This window comes from Haliotis rufescens, unplaced genomic scaffold (genome assembly GCF_023055435.1).
Source record: "Haliotis rufescens isolate VD_foot unplaced genomic scaffold, xgHalRufe1.0.p SCAF_1, whole genome shotgun sequence".
NCBI lineage: Eukaryota > Metazoa > Mollusca > Gastropoda > Lepetellida > Haliotidae > Haliotis > Haliotis rufescens.
Genome location: NW_025963779.1, coordinates 76,179,353 through 76,196,130, shown reverse-complemented (window position 1 = coordinate 76,196,130; position 16,778 = coordinate 76,179,353). Strand labels below are relative to the sequence as shown.

At 41.3% G+C, this 16,778-nt stretch overlaps 1 protein-coding gene across 1 annotated transcript; it reads left to right on the top strand.

Moving 5' to 3' along the window:
• The first annotated feature begins 755 nt into the window (after positions 1-755).
• LOC124118449 (activating signal cointegrator 1-like) lies at positions 756-13,453 on the top strand. Its single transcript, XM_048401054.1, has 12 exons — positions 756-838; positions 3,179-3,329; positions 3,537-3,674; positions 3,989-4,109; positions 4,836-4,954; positions 5,834-6,048; positions 6,243-6,579; positions 7,421-7,602; positions 7,813-7,934; positions 9,863-9,960; positions 11,151-11,247; positions 11,745-13,453. Exons 1-12 carry the CDS (start codon positions 762-764, stop codon positions 11,813-11,815), a joined length of 1,728 nt encoding a protein of 575 aa, XP_048257011.1. The 5' UTR covers positions 756-761; the 3' UTR covers positions 11,816-13,453.
• The last annotated feature ends 3,325 nt before the right edge of the window (positions 13,454-16,778 follow it).

Below are 16,778 nucleotides of genomic sequence, written 5' to 3'. Positions count from 1 at the left end.
CGCAATTCGGATCGATGACATGCATCAACGAAGTCAGCGAGCCTGACCACCCGATCCCGTTAGTCGCCTCTTACGACAAGCATAGTCTTCTTTTACGGCAAGCATGGGTTTGGAATGTACCTATTTTGGAAGGTCGTGCTATAAAGTACTCAAATAGAAGCTAAAGAACACCCCATCCTGCATATTACTATGGTTAATGTGTCATTGCATGACAGGTTAACCATAGTAATATGACATAATCGGGCGTCCTATAACTTCTTTTGATTTGTCAAGGGCGGATCCAGCAGGGGAGGGGTCCAAAATATCAAAATCATCTCTCAGAAAGTTTGCCTACCTACAACATACTATATTTGTTTTTCAAAATTCCACTGTTTCCGTTGTGGGTCGTGACTCTGTGATTAGTGCCAGGTGTGAAACAGAATTGTGTTCGCGTAATTATGTAATCATTTCCTATTAGAAATATAAACCTAATCATCCGTTTCCAGTCAACCTAGGTGGCATTTGATGGCTTGAATAAACATACAAGGACAAGCCCCTGTGTATTGTAATTTTAAACTAAAGATGAAAATTACTGTTCCACATTTAGTGTTTATGATGTGTTTGTGTAACATACGCAACTTGGTTAAACTGCCATTGCGTTTTACATAGATCTACAGCGAAGAGACCTTGGTAAAACAAATTAGATAATGCCCCAGCAGAATAGATTTTTCGGTGGTCAGCAATATGTGTGTGCGTATTACCTCCCTTAGCAATAATTCAAGATGGCGGCGTCCACAGAAGATTGGATGTGTGAGGAGTTAGCGAAACTGGGAATTGATGCTAATGAAGAAAGTGCAAGGTAAGACCGTCATATTTTACAGAAAAATGCAATCAGGATTATACACGTATCATTTTGAATTCATGTTGCATTGACAATTTTCTATTTGAATTAATGACGTCTATATCAATATGTTGTGCAATGTCAGTGATCTACTTTCAATTTATCTCTTCAGAAGTTGGATATAATTTAACGATTAACTGACAATGTTTGTTTCTAACTTTTAAGAATTATGCACATTTCACGCGTGTTCCATGTTGATACAGCCTATAACCCAAACATTAGACAGAATTATGCAAATTTAGTCAAGATGCTGACTTAGCAAATAACTTGTTGGTATTGAATTCCTCTTAACCAGACCACAAGTCCCAATTCATGTGTAACTTAGCCTGTGGCTGTGGTTAAATCCATGGCCAGTCTGATGGTTTCCCTCTCATATGCATTTATCAAGAGCTGAAAAGTGATAACCCAAACCCAATAATAGTGCACACAAGTTTATAATTTATCTGTGAAAATGTGACAATGAGCTGAAGGTGGCTCACGGTACAAATTTTTGCAGAATATTTCAGGAATGCACTTAAATATATCAAATACAATACACAAACAATGTATTTAAGTGTTATCACTAACGTACATTAGCCGAAAAGCATGTGTGGTGACCTCAAGGTTGCAAGAAAAGGACAGTCTGTCAACACAATCCAAATCAATACATAATTATTTTAATGTTTTATGAACAGTCAACCTCTTCAATGTATGTCTTTAGTCTCTAATGTCATAGTGTAAGTCACCCAAAGTTCATTACAATAACGTAAATAGCTGATGAGTTACATAATAAACTTAGAGGGTGAAATAATAGTAACTGGTAGTTTGATATCTTTAAAACTTATGTACATAGACATATTTGTTTTTACACATAGAAGTCACTTTGTTTTCAATGATATTGTCTGTTATACTTCCTGAATAATTGATCTTTTTTTATCACCATGATGAACATGATCACAGTTAGGGGTGGTGGGGTAGCCTTGTGGTTAAAATGTTTGCTCATCATGCTGAAGTACCGGGTTCGATTGCCCACAGTGGTACAGTGTGTGAAGCCCATTTCTGCATTCCCTGTCGTGATATTGCCTGAATAATGCTAAGTGACGTAAAACAATACTCACTCACTCATTGATCACAGTTGTGACACAGTTGTGACTAGCCTTGACACTGAGATAAATGCAAACCTTGCAAATATGTTTTGTAACCATGCACCTGATACCCATGTTATACAGTATATATGACAAGTATGAAGTGCTTGTGATGAAGGGGCCCTTGTCAAGTTGGGTATGTAATGTACAGTCTTACATGCTCACTTGTTAAGCCACAATTTTGAAAGTGGATCAATCTGAACATGGTTGTTGACTGCAATATAATGAGCAAGAGAAGTTATGTGCTAATTTAATGATAAGCATGATAAGAGAAAAGGAGAAGTTGATCGAAATGAACCTATGGTGTGAATACACAATGCCATTTAGAAAGTGGTCAAATGTAAAGTACGAGAATCTGTACTTTACTAAGAAAGTGTTATCCCAAATATAACATTTGTTACATTGAACCTGTGATGGTGTCTACAGGGTATTTTCATGATTATGGGAACTAATACACTGTAGATGTATAATCCAGGCTGCGTTCAGCCTTGTTTAGTTTTACCACTGTTTGCAGTGTTCGAAATACCTGCCTGCCCGACCGTCCGAGACGGGTTGATTTCAACTCGGGCTGCCAGATTTTCAAATCCCCCTGCCTGACGGTCGGGTTATATTTCATATGTGACAATATTCTAAATATTTCCCAATGATAATCATTAATTCACATGTAAAGATGAATGATAAAATGTAACCAAAAAGAAACCCTGTTAGCTTATCCTGAGAAACATATGATTATAGTGGGCAGGCAGGTTTTGGTCAGGGCTGGCAAGTATTTCAGCTAGCCAGTCCTGTGGTCTGGCTGAAATTTTTGGGAGTTTCATACCCTGCTGTTTGGCATCAGAAGTGTGCTGAGGAACTTGTTTTGTGTACCTTTGAAACTCATCCAGTGGCTCGTGGGCCCTGTTCCACAAAGAGATCTTAGGGCTAAGTTGGTTGTAGTATCCTTCATGACAACAACCCATTCAGTGGGACTTGGGAACCAATTTGCCGAATTACTGCCTTATGCTATAACAAGATATATTATTAATCAGTACGAAATTGAACAGTTAAACTTAAACATTTTAAAGTTGATTGCAGATGATGTTACTTTTTATGTACCATGACATTTACAGTTAAAACTTTCACAACTGTCGAAAGCCCATTTCCATTGATTTCAATCAATTATATATTCCTTTAGGTACATTCTTGCTATTGAAACTGCCAAAGATCTGGAGGAGTATATGCTAGATCTGCTAGATGCAAGTGACTCAAAAGTGCGCAGATTTGTGAAAGAGCTTCTCAATCGGTGGCGCCCTCCTTCAAGTCTGCAAGTGCCTGATAATGTGCTGGTAATGTCACTTTCTGTTCTGTAGATGATGAATGTCATTAAGTATCGAATATATTCTCCAAGGATAATTGATTGTGATTGATGCATTGAGAATTGTGCATGTGATAATTCACAAACAATATCTAGTTTGATTTTCAGCATTTTCACTGTATTCATAATTTTTGTAGTAATGAAACATTTGTAATTGCTGTGTTTCACTCTGTTGCAGGTTTACCGAAAAGGAAAAGACAGTGATGAGTTTACTCAGGGATCACAAAAAACAAAGAAAAAGAAACAAAAACAAGAGAATAAAAACAATTCAAATTCTTCCCAAGAAAATATTAATGGAGTGATAGACCACAACCAGGTAAGATTAATTTTTTTGGCACATTACACATTATAGTATGTTGTAGAGAGAACTCATACGTGGTCTGTTTTGTCTTGTTCAGTGTTTGGTACCCTGTGCTTATGTTCAGCGAAATAAAAGTTAACTGACTATATATTATTTTCAGGCCACCACAATAGAGCTTGGACACATGTATAACTAACTGCTGAATGAAACTTTCACTAATGTACACACTCATTGTTTGGTGGCCAAATGATCTCAGTCTGTGCAATGTACCATGCCCAGTTGCATCCCTTGTGCATGCATATCCAGTTCATGTTTTTCTACATTTTCAGATGTCAGTTCCTTCAATTGTAGAAAGTTCTCATGTCCATGCTGACACAGTGAAAAAGAAATCCAAATTTGTTCCTCTCTACAGTCAGGAAGGCCAAGAGAAAACAGTCCTCAAGTTGCCTGGTGAGTAATGTCCCTGTCCTCCAGTTGCCTGGTGACTAATGTCCTTGACCTCCAGTTGCCTGGTGAGTAATGCACCTGTCCTCCAGTTGCCTGGTGAGATATGCCCCTGTCCTCCATTTGCCTGGTGAGTAATGACCCTGTCCTCCAGTTGCCTGGTGAGTAATGTCCCTGTCCTCCAGTTGCCTGGTGAGATATGCCCCTGTCCTCCAGTTGCCTGGTGAGTAATGTCCCTGTCCTCCAGTTGCCTGGTGAGTAATGTCCTCTACCTCCAGTTGCCTGGTGACTAATGTCCTTGACCTCCAGTTGCCTGGTGAGTCATGTCCTTGACCTCCAGTTGGCTGGTGAGTTATGTCCCTGTCCTCCATTTGCCTGGTGTGTAATGTCCTTGTCCTCCTTTTGCCTGGTGAGTAATGTCCTTGACCTCCAGTTGCTTGGTGAGTTATGTCCTTGACCTCCAGTTGCCTGGTGAGTTATGTCCCTGTCCTCCAGTTGCCTGGTGAGATATGCCCCTGTCCTCCATTTGCCTGGTGAGGTATGGCCTTGACCTCCTGTTGCCTGGTGAGTTATGTCCTTGTCCCCCAGTTGCCTGGTGAGATATGGCCATGACCTCCTGTTGCCTAGTGAGTTATGACCTTGACCTCCCAATTTCTAGTGGTTTAGTTTGGGTCTGAGCAACATGTTACTTGTTACTATACCCTACGGATTAATTCCCTCACTGTGTTGTAGGTCGTCACACGTGTGAGTGCCAGGCCGCCAAGCATTCACTTGTCAACAACTGTACCGGCTGTGGGCGTGTGGTGTGTCAGCAGGAGGGGTCAGGCCCCTGTGTCTTTTGTGGGACATTGGTGAGTCGCTGGGAAAGGGGCCGCCATTCTGCATATGTTCACATGCTGTAGAGTCTCGTTTACCCAGCTGGGACTTTCCACTTTAGGAAAGGTTTAAAGTTGAAAGATCAGATGCTGAATTATTTTGGTATATAATCAGACTTCTATTGGAAAGTTGAAAATTATATACCCATGTAAGTCATTACATGGTTACCCTGATAAGAGGAGTAGAGATATCAGCCACTGGTTTTTGCCTGGCCCATACTTCATAACTTACATGCTGTCTTAATATACTACCCAAAAGAAGTTAAAGAACACCTGATTTGTTCTTCTTGTTACTTTGGTTAATCTCTCATGCCAATACAGATTAACTACATTACTATGATATAATCGGGAGTTCTTTAACTTTTTAAGAGTAGTATATACACTGGTAGCTGAACATTGCTGACTATGATGTAACATCACATTCTGTTGACAAGCAATAAAATCAGCATCAGCACCTTCAACTGCATCTGCAATCTCCTGGAAGCATGGGAGTTCAGTGACTATATAAGTCCAGTTTCCATCCTTGCAAAAACTAGACTGGAATCTCGTGGCTCGATCGTAGTGCCACAAGTGGCTGTTATAAGTTGTAGCAGTATCACGAGGGGTGCATGTGGTTTTATGCGACCAACGTCGGGCTGGACAATGGCACATACATGTCAGGCCAGCCAAAATAAATCTCAGAAATTCCAGCCTGGTTCTGCAAGGGTGGAAACTGGAATGTTATAGTCAGTTAACTCCCATTGCCTTGGGGTAGATGGCGTCTGTGAGTCTAACAAGGCGAAGGTGAATGTCACCAGATAAGGGTTTCTATGTGGGTACAGGGGTAGTGGTTGTAATCTTGCTGTATGTTGTCAGGTGTGTACGCGGGAGGAACTGGAGGTCCTGAACCGAGGGTCCAAGAAGAGTGAAAAACTGCGGCAGCAGTTGATGAAGGGGGCTACGATAGTGCCGTTCCTGGAGATGGAGGGGGGAGGGGGAGGCATGTTGCCCATGGCGGCTGTCAAGATGAACGACGGACTGGAAAAGGCAATCAAGCACAAGGAGAAACTACTGGACTATGATAGGACCAGGTGTGTTGGTATTAGCATTGGAGGAAAGTGGCTGACAGTGTTAGGGCTGATGTGCATGGGCGGATCCAGAGGGGGGTTGGGGGGGACCCCTCCTTTTGAAAACCAAATGTGTAATGTAATGTAAAGTAAAATTATGCTCTATTTATGACACACTCCATCCAAGTATATATGTTGACCTGTCTTGTTCACTTCAGTGTGAGACGAACCAAAGTGATAGATGATGAAAGCGACTACTTTGCATCAGACTCCAAGTGGCTCAGCAAGAAAGACAGGGAAGCACTGAAGAAACGTGAGGCAGAGCTCCGCAGTCAGAGGTTTGCGTCGAGGAAAGACAGGAAAATAACGCTTGACTTTGCTGGGCGTCAAGTGATTGATGTGGAATCGGACACTGGAAAATACATGTATGACGCTAATGATGAGGTGGTGCAACAAGTTTACCAAGGTGCACGACCCAAACACTCACCTAGTCCTTACACTTTGCAGGAATCTGGGAATATACTGAACCCCACTATAGTGCAGCCAGCCCCAACAGTAAGTGCCTTACAATAAGGGTGGTTCGTGGTCTTTCAACATTACCCTTTATCAAATCCTATCTTTGTGAACATCCAGGTTAAAATTGGTCTTCAGCCAACTGTGCTTGTCACAAGTAGCGACTAACAGGATGGGGCGATCAGACTCGCTGACTTGGTTGATTGCATGTCATGGAATCCCAAATGCGTAGATTGATGATGTTGATGCTCGTGATGATGGAATCACTGGATTGTCTTGTCCAGACTCAATTTATTACAGATTTGCTGAGTGTGGCATAAACAAGAAATGAATAAACAAACAAATTCTATGTCGTTTAGTTATTCCCTAAAACATTAATGATATAGTACTGTATTTTATTGGAAAACACAAACAATATTTCTTATTTTAGTGCCTTTTGTTGTCACCTATAAACATGATAAATGTGTTACTACATCTATTTTGCATGTGTTCTATTGTCTAAGATTTTTTCTTTTACACTTTTTTTTAAATAACTGGTAATGTTTATCATGTTTATTGAAGGTTTGAGACATGATTCAGAGATCAGAAAACATTCTGGAAAACACTGATAAATTGTAACCTGATATAAAATACCTGGCATAATATTTGTCGAGACAGACTCATCAAGTGATGAAAATAATCCCATTGTACTCCGGACACCACCATCAGTAGGAAAACAGTTGGTGTATCAAAAAGTTGGAATGGTAGATGGCAGGATGTATATGTTTTATCTATGACTGACTATGAGAGCATGTAGGAATGAAAAACAAAAATATGATAAATGAAAGAAAGTGTTTCAATTAGGTTTTCTCTCAATTTATCTCATTTACATATTTTTTTACAGTTTGTCTCAAAACAGTCTTCATTTAGTCGGAAGGTTATAGGTCAGAGTTCTTCTGGGGACGTTGACCCTCATGCCAAGTCAGCTCGTATCCAGGACCGTGAGTTGCTGGAGATGACAGACGAGGGCATGTGCATGAGCATGCATCAGCCATGGGCAACACTGCTCATCAAGGGAATCAAAATGTAAGTCAGTCTTTTTGTATTCTGAATTATTTACATGTTCCATGTCATATTCTCTGCACCATGGCCACTGAGTGATTTCTAAATATAAGCTAAAATAAAAAAATTTGATAGTTGATTTCATTTGGATGTGAAAACTTCTATAAATATATTGCATCAATTTTACTTTGAGATTGACTTTAATGAGATGTGTGTGTTGTATGTGCTCCCTAGTCATGAAGGCCGGACATGGTACACAGCCCACCGAGGCCGCCTGTGGATCGCCGCCACATCAAAGTCCCCCAACACACAGGAAACACACGAAGTGGAGCAGATGTATCAGTATCTCTACACAGGTAGGTGATCTTCCCAACATCTCCCCGTGGGGATTGCAGAATAGGTCCCCAGTAACTCCTGCTTGTATCTCTGTAGGAATTCCAGGACAGAATAGGTCCCCAGTACCTTCTGCTTGCATCTCTGCTGGGATTCCAGAACAGGTCCCCAGTACCTTCTACTTGCATCTCTGCTGGGATTCCAGAATAGGTCCGCAGTACCTTCTGCCTGTATCTCTGCTGGGATTCCAGAACAAGTCCCCAGTACCTTCTACTTGCATCTCTGCTGGGATTTCAGAACAAGTCCCCAGTACCTTCTGCTTGTATCTCTGCTGGGATTCCAGAACAGGTCCCCAGTACCTTCTACTTGCATCTCTGCTGGGATTCCAGAATAGGTCCCCAGTACCTTCTGCTTGCATCTCTGCTGGGATTCCAGGAAATAAAAGACCCCAAGTACTGCCTGCTTGCATCTCTGCTGGGATTCCAGAACAGGTCCCCAGTACCTTCTGCTTGCATCTCTGCTGGGATTCCAGAACAGGTCCCCAGTACCTTCTGCTTGCATCTCTGCTGGGATTCCAGAACAAGTCCCCAGTACCTTCTGCTTGCATCTCTGCTGGGATTCCAGAACAGGTCCCCAGTACCTTCTACTTGTATCTCTGCTGGGATTCCAGAACAGGTCCCCAGTACCTTCTGCTTGCATCTCTGCTGGGATTCCAGAACAGGTCCCCAATACCTTCTACTTGCATCTCTGCTGGGATTCCAGAATAGGTCCCCAGTACCTTCTGCTTGCAACTCTGCTGGGATTCCAGAACAAGTCCCAAGTACTTTCTACTTGCATCTCTGCTGGGATTCCAGAACAGGTCCCCAGTACCTTCTGCTTGCATCTCTGCTGGGATTCCAGAACAGGTCCCCAATACCTTCTACTTGCATCTCTGCTGGGATTCCAGAACAGGTCCCCAGTACCTTCTACTTCCATCTCTGCTGGGATTCCAGAACAAGTCCCCAGTACCTTCTGCTTGCATCTCTGCTGGGATTCCAGAACAGGTCCCCAATACCTTCTACTTGCATCTCTGCTGGGATTCCAGAACAGGTCCCCAGTACCTTCTACTTGCATCTCTGCTGGGATTTCAGAATAGGTCCCCAGTACCTTCTACTTGCATCTCTGCTGGGATTCCAGAACAGGTCCCCAGTACCTTCTGCTTGCATCTCTGCTGGGATTCCAGAACAAGTCCCCAGTACCTTCTACTTGCATCTCTGCTGGGATTCCAGATTAGGTCCTCAGTACCTTCTGCTTGCAACTCTGCTGGGATTCCAGAACAGGTCCCCAGTACCTTCTATTTGCATCTCTGCTGGGATTCCAGAATGGGTCCCCAGTACCTTCTGCTTGCAACTCTGCTGGGATTCCAGAACAAGTCCCAAGTACCTTCTACTTGCATCTCTGCTGGGATTCCAGAACAGGTCCCCAATACCTTCTGCTTGCATCTCTGCTGGGATTCCAGAACAGGTCCCCAGTACCTTCTACTTGCATCTCTGCTGGGATTTCAGAATAGGTCCCCAGTACCTCCTACTTGCATCTCTGCTGGGATTCCAGAACAGGTCCCCAGTACCTTCTACTTGCATCTCTGCTGGGATTCCAGATTAGGTCCTCAGTACCTTCTGCTTGCAACTCTGCTGGGATTCCAGAACAGGTCCCCAGTACCTTCTACTTGCATCTCTGCTGGGATTCAAGAACAGGTCCCCAGTACCTCCTGCTTGTATCTCTGCTGGGATTCCAGGACAGACTAGGTCCCAAGTACACCCTTTATGTCATAGAATAGTTAATACTGATTAATAATATGTTGATTGTTTGTTATTTCAGGTAAATATAGTACTTGATTATGATGTAAAAATATAAATAAAAAAATCTGTTGACGTTCACAGCTGCAGTGAGGATATGCATGATTGTGTTTCAGATCCCAACATATCCTTCCCCAGCAACTACCCTGCGGGCTGTCTGCTGGGCTGTGTGGATGTCGTAGACTGCCTCTCTCAGGAGGAGTACAGACAACAGGTATGCACTGGGGCTGTGTCGAGGTACCCCGGTTCAAGGGCTGGCTTGGGGTTCCCCAGTACTAGGGCTGGGTTGAGGTTCCCCGTTATTAGGGCTTGGTTGAGGTTCCCCATTACTAGGGCTGGGTTGAGGTTCCCCGTTATTAGGGCTTGGTTGAGGTTCCCCGTTATAAGGGCTTGGTTGAGGTTCCCCGTTACTAGGGCTGGGTTAAGGTACCCCGTTACTAGGGCTGGGTTGAGGTTCCCCGTAATCAGGGCTGGGTTCCGGTTCCCCGTTACTAGGGCTGGGTTGAGGTTCCCCGTAATCAGGGCTTGGTTCCGGTTCCCCGTTACTAGGGCTGGGTTGAGGTTCCCCGTTACTAGGGTTGGGTTGAGGTTCCCCGTTACTAGGGCTGGGTTGAGGTTCCCTGTTATTAGGGTTGGGTTGAGGTTCCCCGTAATCAGGGCTGGGTTCCGGTTCCCCGTTACTAGGGCTGGGTTGAGGTTCCTCGTTACTAGGGCTGGGTTGAGGTTCCCTGTTATTAGGGTTGGGTTGATGTTCCCCGTAATCAGGGCTGGGTTCCGGTTCCCCGTTACTAGGGCTGGGTTGAGGTTCCCCGTTTCTAGGGCTGAGTTGTGATACCCTACTTCTTGGGCATGGTCCACGTAGGCCATTTGTAGTTTGGGTGGAGGTACCCGTGTACTTAGTTTGAATATATTGTAGTGTAAGGGGAGGTAACTTATGTTACCATTCATGTACGGACAGTGTAAGGGGGATAACTCTAATAGGGTATAGAGCAAATATGGCGGACGAAAGGGGATGCGTTGGAAGGTAAGCGGTTGCACAGAAAGAATAGAATGAAGGAGAGGGCAGTTAGAGTGTTAGGATAGTTGGATTTGTATTGTAATGAAATGAAGACGTATGTTGATTGTAGCAGCGACTTGCATGTGTTTCCTGGGAAAGTTTGATGATAACAATATGTTGAGGATATGTGAAGTTGTGTCCTTCATGCAAGCCAGAATCGTTTGATTTTCCCTGATTATAATCTTCGAAGGCTTTACCAGCGTGAATAACATCTTACGCCTGCATCACTTTGAGCTTTCCTCCCATATTAAGCAGATGACCTATGCTTAGCATTTTTTCATGATTTCATGAAGCTTATCTTGGACTTGTATTTTGTACAGATGATCTCATTGTATTGTATTACTCAGTTCCCAGATGGCGAGTCTGCATCACCGTATGTGTTCATCTGTGAGAACCCACAGGAGCTAATTGTCAAATTCCCAATCAAGGGAAAACACAAAATATGTGAGTAGTGGCTTTCTTCCTTACAGAGCTCTTGTGCATGAGGACCGCCTCCATGGTCTACTGGTAGAGCATCTGCCCGAATTCATTACAGTGTGAAATTTGTTCACCCCTAGCATAAAATCTTGAGATGCCCCCCTAATCCCCCTATTGTTTGACCAATTAGTACGGCTGGGCGATTAAACAAAAGGTGCCGGACAAGTAGGATGCCCCCGCCTCAGTAACCCATGCTTTGAACGAGGCGACTAAATGGACCAGGCAGTCTGGCTAGGTGAATTACTGACAGTGTGGTAGTTGTTGTTGATATGCATTTAGAAATTGGAACAACATGAAGACATGAAACATTTGTAAATAACAGATTCCTTATTATTGTAATGATGTTTTCAGGGCTACTTCTTGCTCCTTCATAAATATTGCTAAGTCTAAGTATTTCTTAATGTATATTTTGTTAAAGAGTTTAGAGTTAATGTTATTAGTTATATAATGTTTTCTATTTTCAGATAAACTCGACAGTCGCATACACCAAGCTGCTAAGAAAGGTCTACGCCAGTCAAGCCAATCAAATCATTGACAGTAGCTGATTTTAGAGAGGAGCTTGTTATTTTAATTAATGTTAGTTCATCTGGTGTATAAAAATGTGTTTGAACGGGTTGACATGTACAGGATAGATGACTGCTAGTCAGGAAACTGTTATGTTATTATGCTATGAGGTTGAAACAGGGTCGACCTGTTCAAGGTTAGGTGACATCTGTCACTGTGTCAGTCATGAAACTGTTGTGTCGTGAAGTTGATGGGTTGACAGATCATGGCTGGTAATACATACCGGTTGTTAACTTTCAAAAATCCAATATGTAGCTTTGGTGGCACCCAGGAATCATCATGACACCTTATGGTCACTCTGGAAGTCATTGTGGCACCTTTTGTATCGACCAGGGAGTCACTATGATACTGTGTGTATTGACCAGGGAGTCATGGTGACTCCTTGTGTATCAACCAGGGAGTCATTGTGACACCTTGTGTATCGACCAGGGAGTCATTGAGACATCTTGTGTATATCCCAGGGAATCATTGTGACACCTTGTGTATCTACCAGGGAATCATTGTGACACCTTGTGTATCGACCAGGGAATCATTGTGACACCTTGTGTATCGACCAGGGAGTCATTGTGACACCTTGTGTATCTACCAGGGAGTCATTGTGACACTATGTGTTTCAACCAGGGACTTGTTGTGACACTGTGTGTATCGACCAGGGAGTCATTTTGACACAGTGTGTATTGACCAGGGACTCGTTGTAACACCTGTGTATCGACCTTGGCCTCTATGACACTTTGTGTATCACCCTAGGATAACCTCATTGCTCATCATACATTTAATACGTCACTTTCAAACCTCTTGTTTTCAAACAGATTCATGTGGTTGTGGATATGACATGACAATCTTGCTGTACAAAATAGGATATACTTTTTATATTGACAAAAGTCTTTTCGGGAGGTTTTTAGCTCTCTAGGACTGGAAGCCCAAGTGAGCTTATGGCAAGGTGGGTTGTCCATCGTATGTCCATCTATCCAACCATAGACTTCTTAGGAACTTTAGGCGTTTAGGGGAATGACATGAAAATATTTAAAATCTTTAAGAATCTTCTGCTAGCAAACTGAAACACCCATAGAGCTGAAACATAAGGCAATGTGGGATCAGGATATGACTTAAGTTCATGGCTTTGGAACGAAAAATGTAGTTGTTTTTATTTAAATATGATTCTTATATGAGGCTTATCTTCTTATTAACCTGAAGGACCAGAGAGCTGACATTTTGGTCGGATATGTAGCTCCACAGTCATCATACCGAGGCTAGGGAGTTAACTGACTGTAAGAAGTCAAGTTTCTACCCTTGCCGAACTAGGCTGGAATTTTAGCGCCCCCAGTGGTGATTACGATTTATGTCCCTTCTATGGCCCTCCTATGGACCAATAACATCCTACCTCTTATATCACTTGTATTTGCTTAAAACAAAATGATGGTGCCCAGTGAAGACGATCTGAATCGATGATCAAGATATATAATTGGAATAAAATGAGTCCTATTTAGTGAAATGCATCAAATCATGTGAGCACCTTGATTAAAAACATGAAAAGATTTGGAAAATCTGTTGATGCCAAGTACGCATGCTTTGCAAATCCTGCACTCGACCGAAATCTGCATGGCAGTTAAGGGAATGTCGATTTCATTATGTGATTTTGATTGGACTATGCATAGACTCGTTAGTCCAGCCCAAATATAACTCCATAATTCCAGCCTAGTTCGGCAAGAGTGGCAACCGGACATTCATGGTCAGTTAACTCCCTTGCCTCGGGAAGATGCTCTACAGTGGGTTTCTTTTTTTAACCATGGCATCAGAAATTCTATCAACTGGAGAAAACATTTTAAATTGTGAAATTATTATTTTTGTTTTTTGTTTCAAGCCAACACCAAGCAATATTCCAGTGATTTGACGGTGGTCTGTAAATAATCGAGCCTGGACCAGACAATGCAATGATACATATTATGAGCATTGATCTGGTCAGTTGGGAAAGGAAATAGGTGAGAAACGGATCCTTGGCAATATTTTTATTAACAAATAAACTAGTTTCCTATTTCAAGAGTTTTTAATCATGATGCCTGTTCTACTTATCACAGATTTATTGGAGTATTTATCTTCAAATGCTATGAGAAGACAGTAGGAAAAAAAACAATCATGTGTTTTTGCAGCAGAATGTTCATATACAGGGTGTTAGGAATATTTCAAAAACACGGAGGTACACCTAAAATACATAAAAATGTCTTTCTGCAGTTAACTGTTTTCGTCAGTACAGTAAACTACGTTTATAATGAACACGCTTATAATGAACTGACCGATATAACAAACCTATTTTTTAGTTCCAGCCATGTGTTGTATATATGCTGTATATATACTTATAATGAACTACGGTTATTACAAACTAAAATTAGTGGTCCCTTTGAGTTTGTTATACCCGTAGTTTACTATAACTTTCTAATGAGGAGTAAGACGATCCATGTTGTACTCCTCACCCTTCGCAGTTCTGCTGTAACACAACGATTGATATTCTGCTTAACTTCACAATACTTTCATAGAGATATCAACCACTCTGGTTAGGGTGGATTTTTTGCAACAAAATCCGTCCTTTGAATCAGCTCTTATAAAACAAAAATTGCAGGTGTATTTTGGTTTAAAAATTTACAACTTTTAAACAAGACATTAAAATAACTGAAAGGATTTCGGTTATGAAGAATGTATGTATTGAGCAGGTGCTTGTAACAAGACCTCAGTTGCTGTGTTTACATGCCACAGCTTGGCTTGATGACTCTGGAACTGGTTGGGATATCTGCTGTAGTAAGATGGATTGTATGTAGATAAATCCACACATCTAACTAGCTGATCTACCCACATGTTCAGATCCATTATCAGAAGCAGATGTATATTTGGTTAAAGTCAATGGTCACTAATAACATAACCTTTTCCCTCCGTACTAAAGGGCCGGTAATTTATTACAGCGGGGTGGGAGGGTCAGAGCTTTTGATGTACAGATATTAATGACCCTCCCCTAATGCTTGGATATTTTTGGATGAACCTCCCCTTGGCGTTGTACATTTTTTTTCATGACCCTCCCTGAAAAGACGTTTATATTTTAATATAAAAAGTCCACCTTTTCATGACCCGCCCCAGATATGTGTATTATTTTTCATGACCCTCCCCAAATAATGTATATATATTTTTTTATGACCCTCCACTAGAAATTGTCAAAAGGTTTTGTTGACCCTCCCCTCTCTATAATAAATGACTGGTCCCCAAGCAACTGAAAAATTGTTTTGTTGGATATGAAACTGACCCAGTAACTGACCAAATTTATGTGTTATTTGCATTGTTTTAGTCATGATTCCAGTGTGTAACAAGTTTCATCTAAGGAAGGCTATGTATATGTTACAATATTGGACTGTGCACGTGGGAGTGTTCCTTTGTCCCGTACCTGAACATATTCAGTATGTGAACATCTCTGGTACCAGTTCAACAAAGTGATCTTAGTACAAGAACTGCCACCCAGTGTTAACGTCATGTTATGACAGTTATAGCACTAAAACCGCTTTTAGGAATGTACCCCAGGTGATGAGGGGCCCCAGAGAAATGTCCAGTCCTAGAACTTATTCAGTTATGATGATGCATACAAGGAAATCTATTGATACCATGAGGACAGACTTTTTTAAGCATGGGTTTCTACAAATAATAGAAATGTGAAAAAAATAAAATGAAATATACCATTGAGCATGTTGGTTTCTGACATGAATAGTGCTAGTTTCTGAGGCTAAATTCTGTATATAATAATTTCTCTGTGATATATACATATTCCTCTGTTTAGCCGATATAGAAGTGTACATAACCCATCTGCCAGTACCACTCAGTGCAAAGACTGTAGTGAATATGGTACCTCATTAGTAGTAACAGATATTCAAGTAGGACTAGGAGTACTTTTGTGCCAGACACAAGGTCTTTTGAAAAATGTTTCTGAAAGTGAAGAAAATGGTTTATATATAAATATTGTATATAGTTTTTGATAGATGTGTTAAAGAAGTATACCACTCAATGTTTGATAGGGACATTATATGTCATTCTATTTATATATACACTTGACATATGAAAATCCTTTTTGTGTATCATGGCAAGGAAATAATTTTCCTATCAAAAGTGGTGTCGTATATATATGAAGATAACCTGTAATAAGTTGTGAGATAATAAGTTGTTTATTGATTGTTTCTCTTTTCTTGACAACCATATATGCGATATATATATATATATGACAGGAATAAAATGTCCGTTTTATGAAATAAGTTGTGAACTTCGGTCACAAAGACAAAAATGGGAATCCGAATGCCTTGAATAGTAACGTTACTGATAATAACGTGTATCCCGCTCCAATAATAGCATGTATCTCCACACTGACTATACAGTCCTACTCACAGGACTGGAATCTACTTAATGTGACGAACAGAGAGAATTCAAGTCACATCAGTTTTAGAATTTATTTTCATTTCCACAAATGTGCCGTGATATTCATTATTTTGTTTGATAGATGTGTCTGAAACTATCTCAGAGGTGAATCAGTGGTCTCTCAAACATAGAAATGCATTCCATTTATTGAGCAGTTACATAAATTGTTCATCACGTCAGATGTTTCAAAATCATTCTTTAATATAAGAACATAATGGTTGGCAATTTAAATTTACGTGAAAAATATGTTTAAAAACACATGGGTGTTGCGTTACCCATACCAGTGCATGTGGTGTGGGCAGTGCTCATGCAGAAGACGTGTACATACCTGTCCCCAGCATCGGGTATGTATTGTGTACATAGTAAAGCAGTTCATCAGCTGACCACATGGATGGGGAGCCGCTAGGGTTTGGGCAGTGTCTTTTTGTGTAATGTTTCTGTCTCTTCTCAAGCTCCTGCTTTGACAATGAATGTAAATTTATGAACTTATTTTG

Excerpts from the sequence above, each read along its gene's own strand:
- LOC124118449 (XM_048401054.1), top strand. The coding sequence starts at position 762 with ATGGCGGCGTCCACAGAAGATTGGATGTGTGAGGAGTTAGCGAAACTG. Across the intron at positions 6,580-7,420 it reads TAGTGCAGCCAGCCCCAACA|TTTGTCTCAAAACAGTCTTC; the intron begins GTAAGTGCCTTA and ends ATTTTTTTACAG. Across the intron at positions 11,248-11,744 it reads CAAGGGAAAACACAAAATAT|ATAAACTCGACAGTCGCATA; the intron begins GTGAGTAGTGGC and ends TTCTATTTTCAG.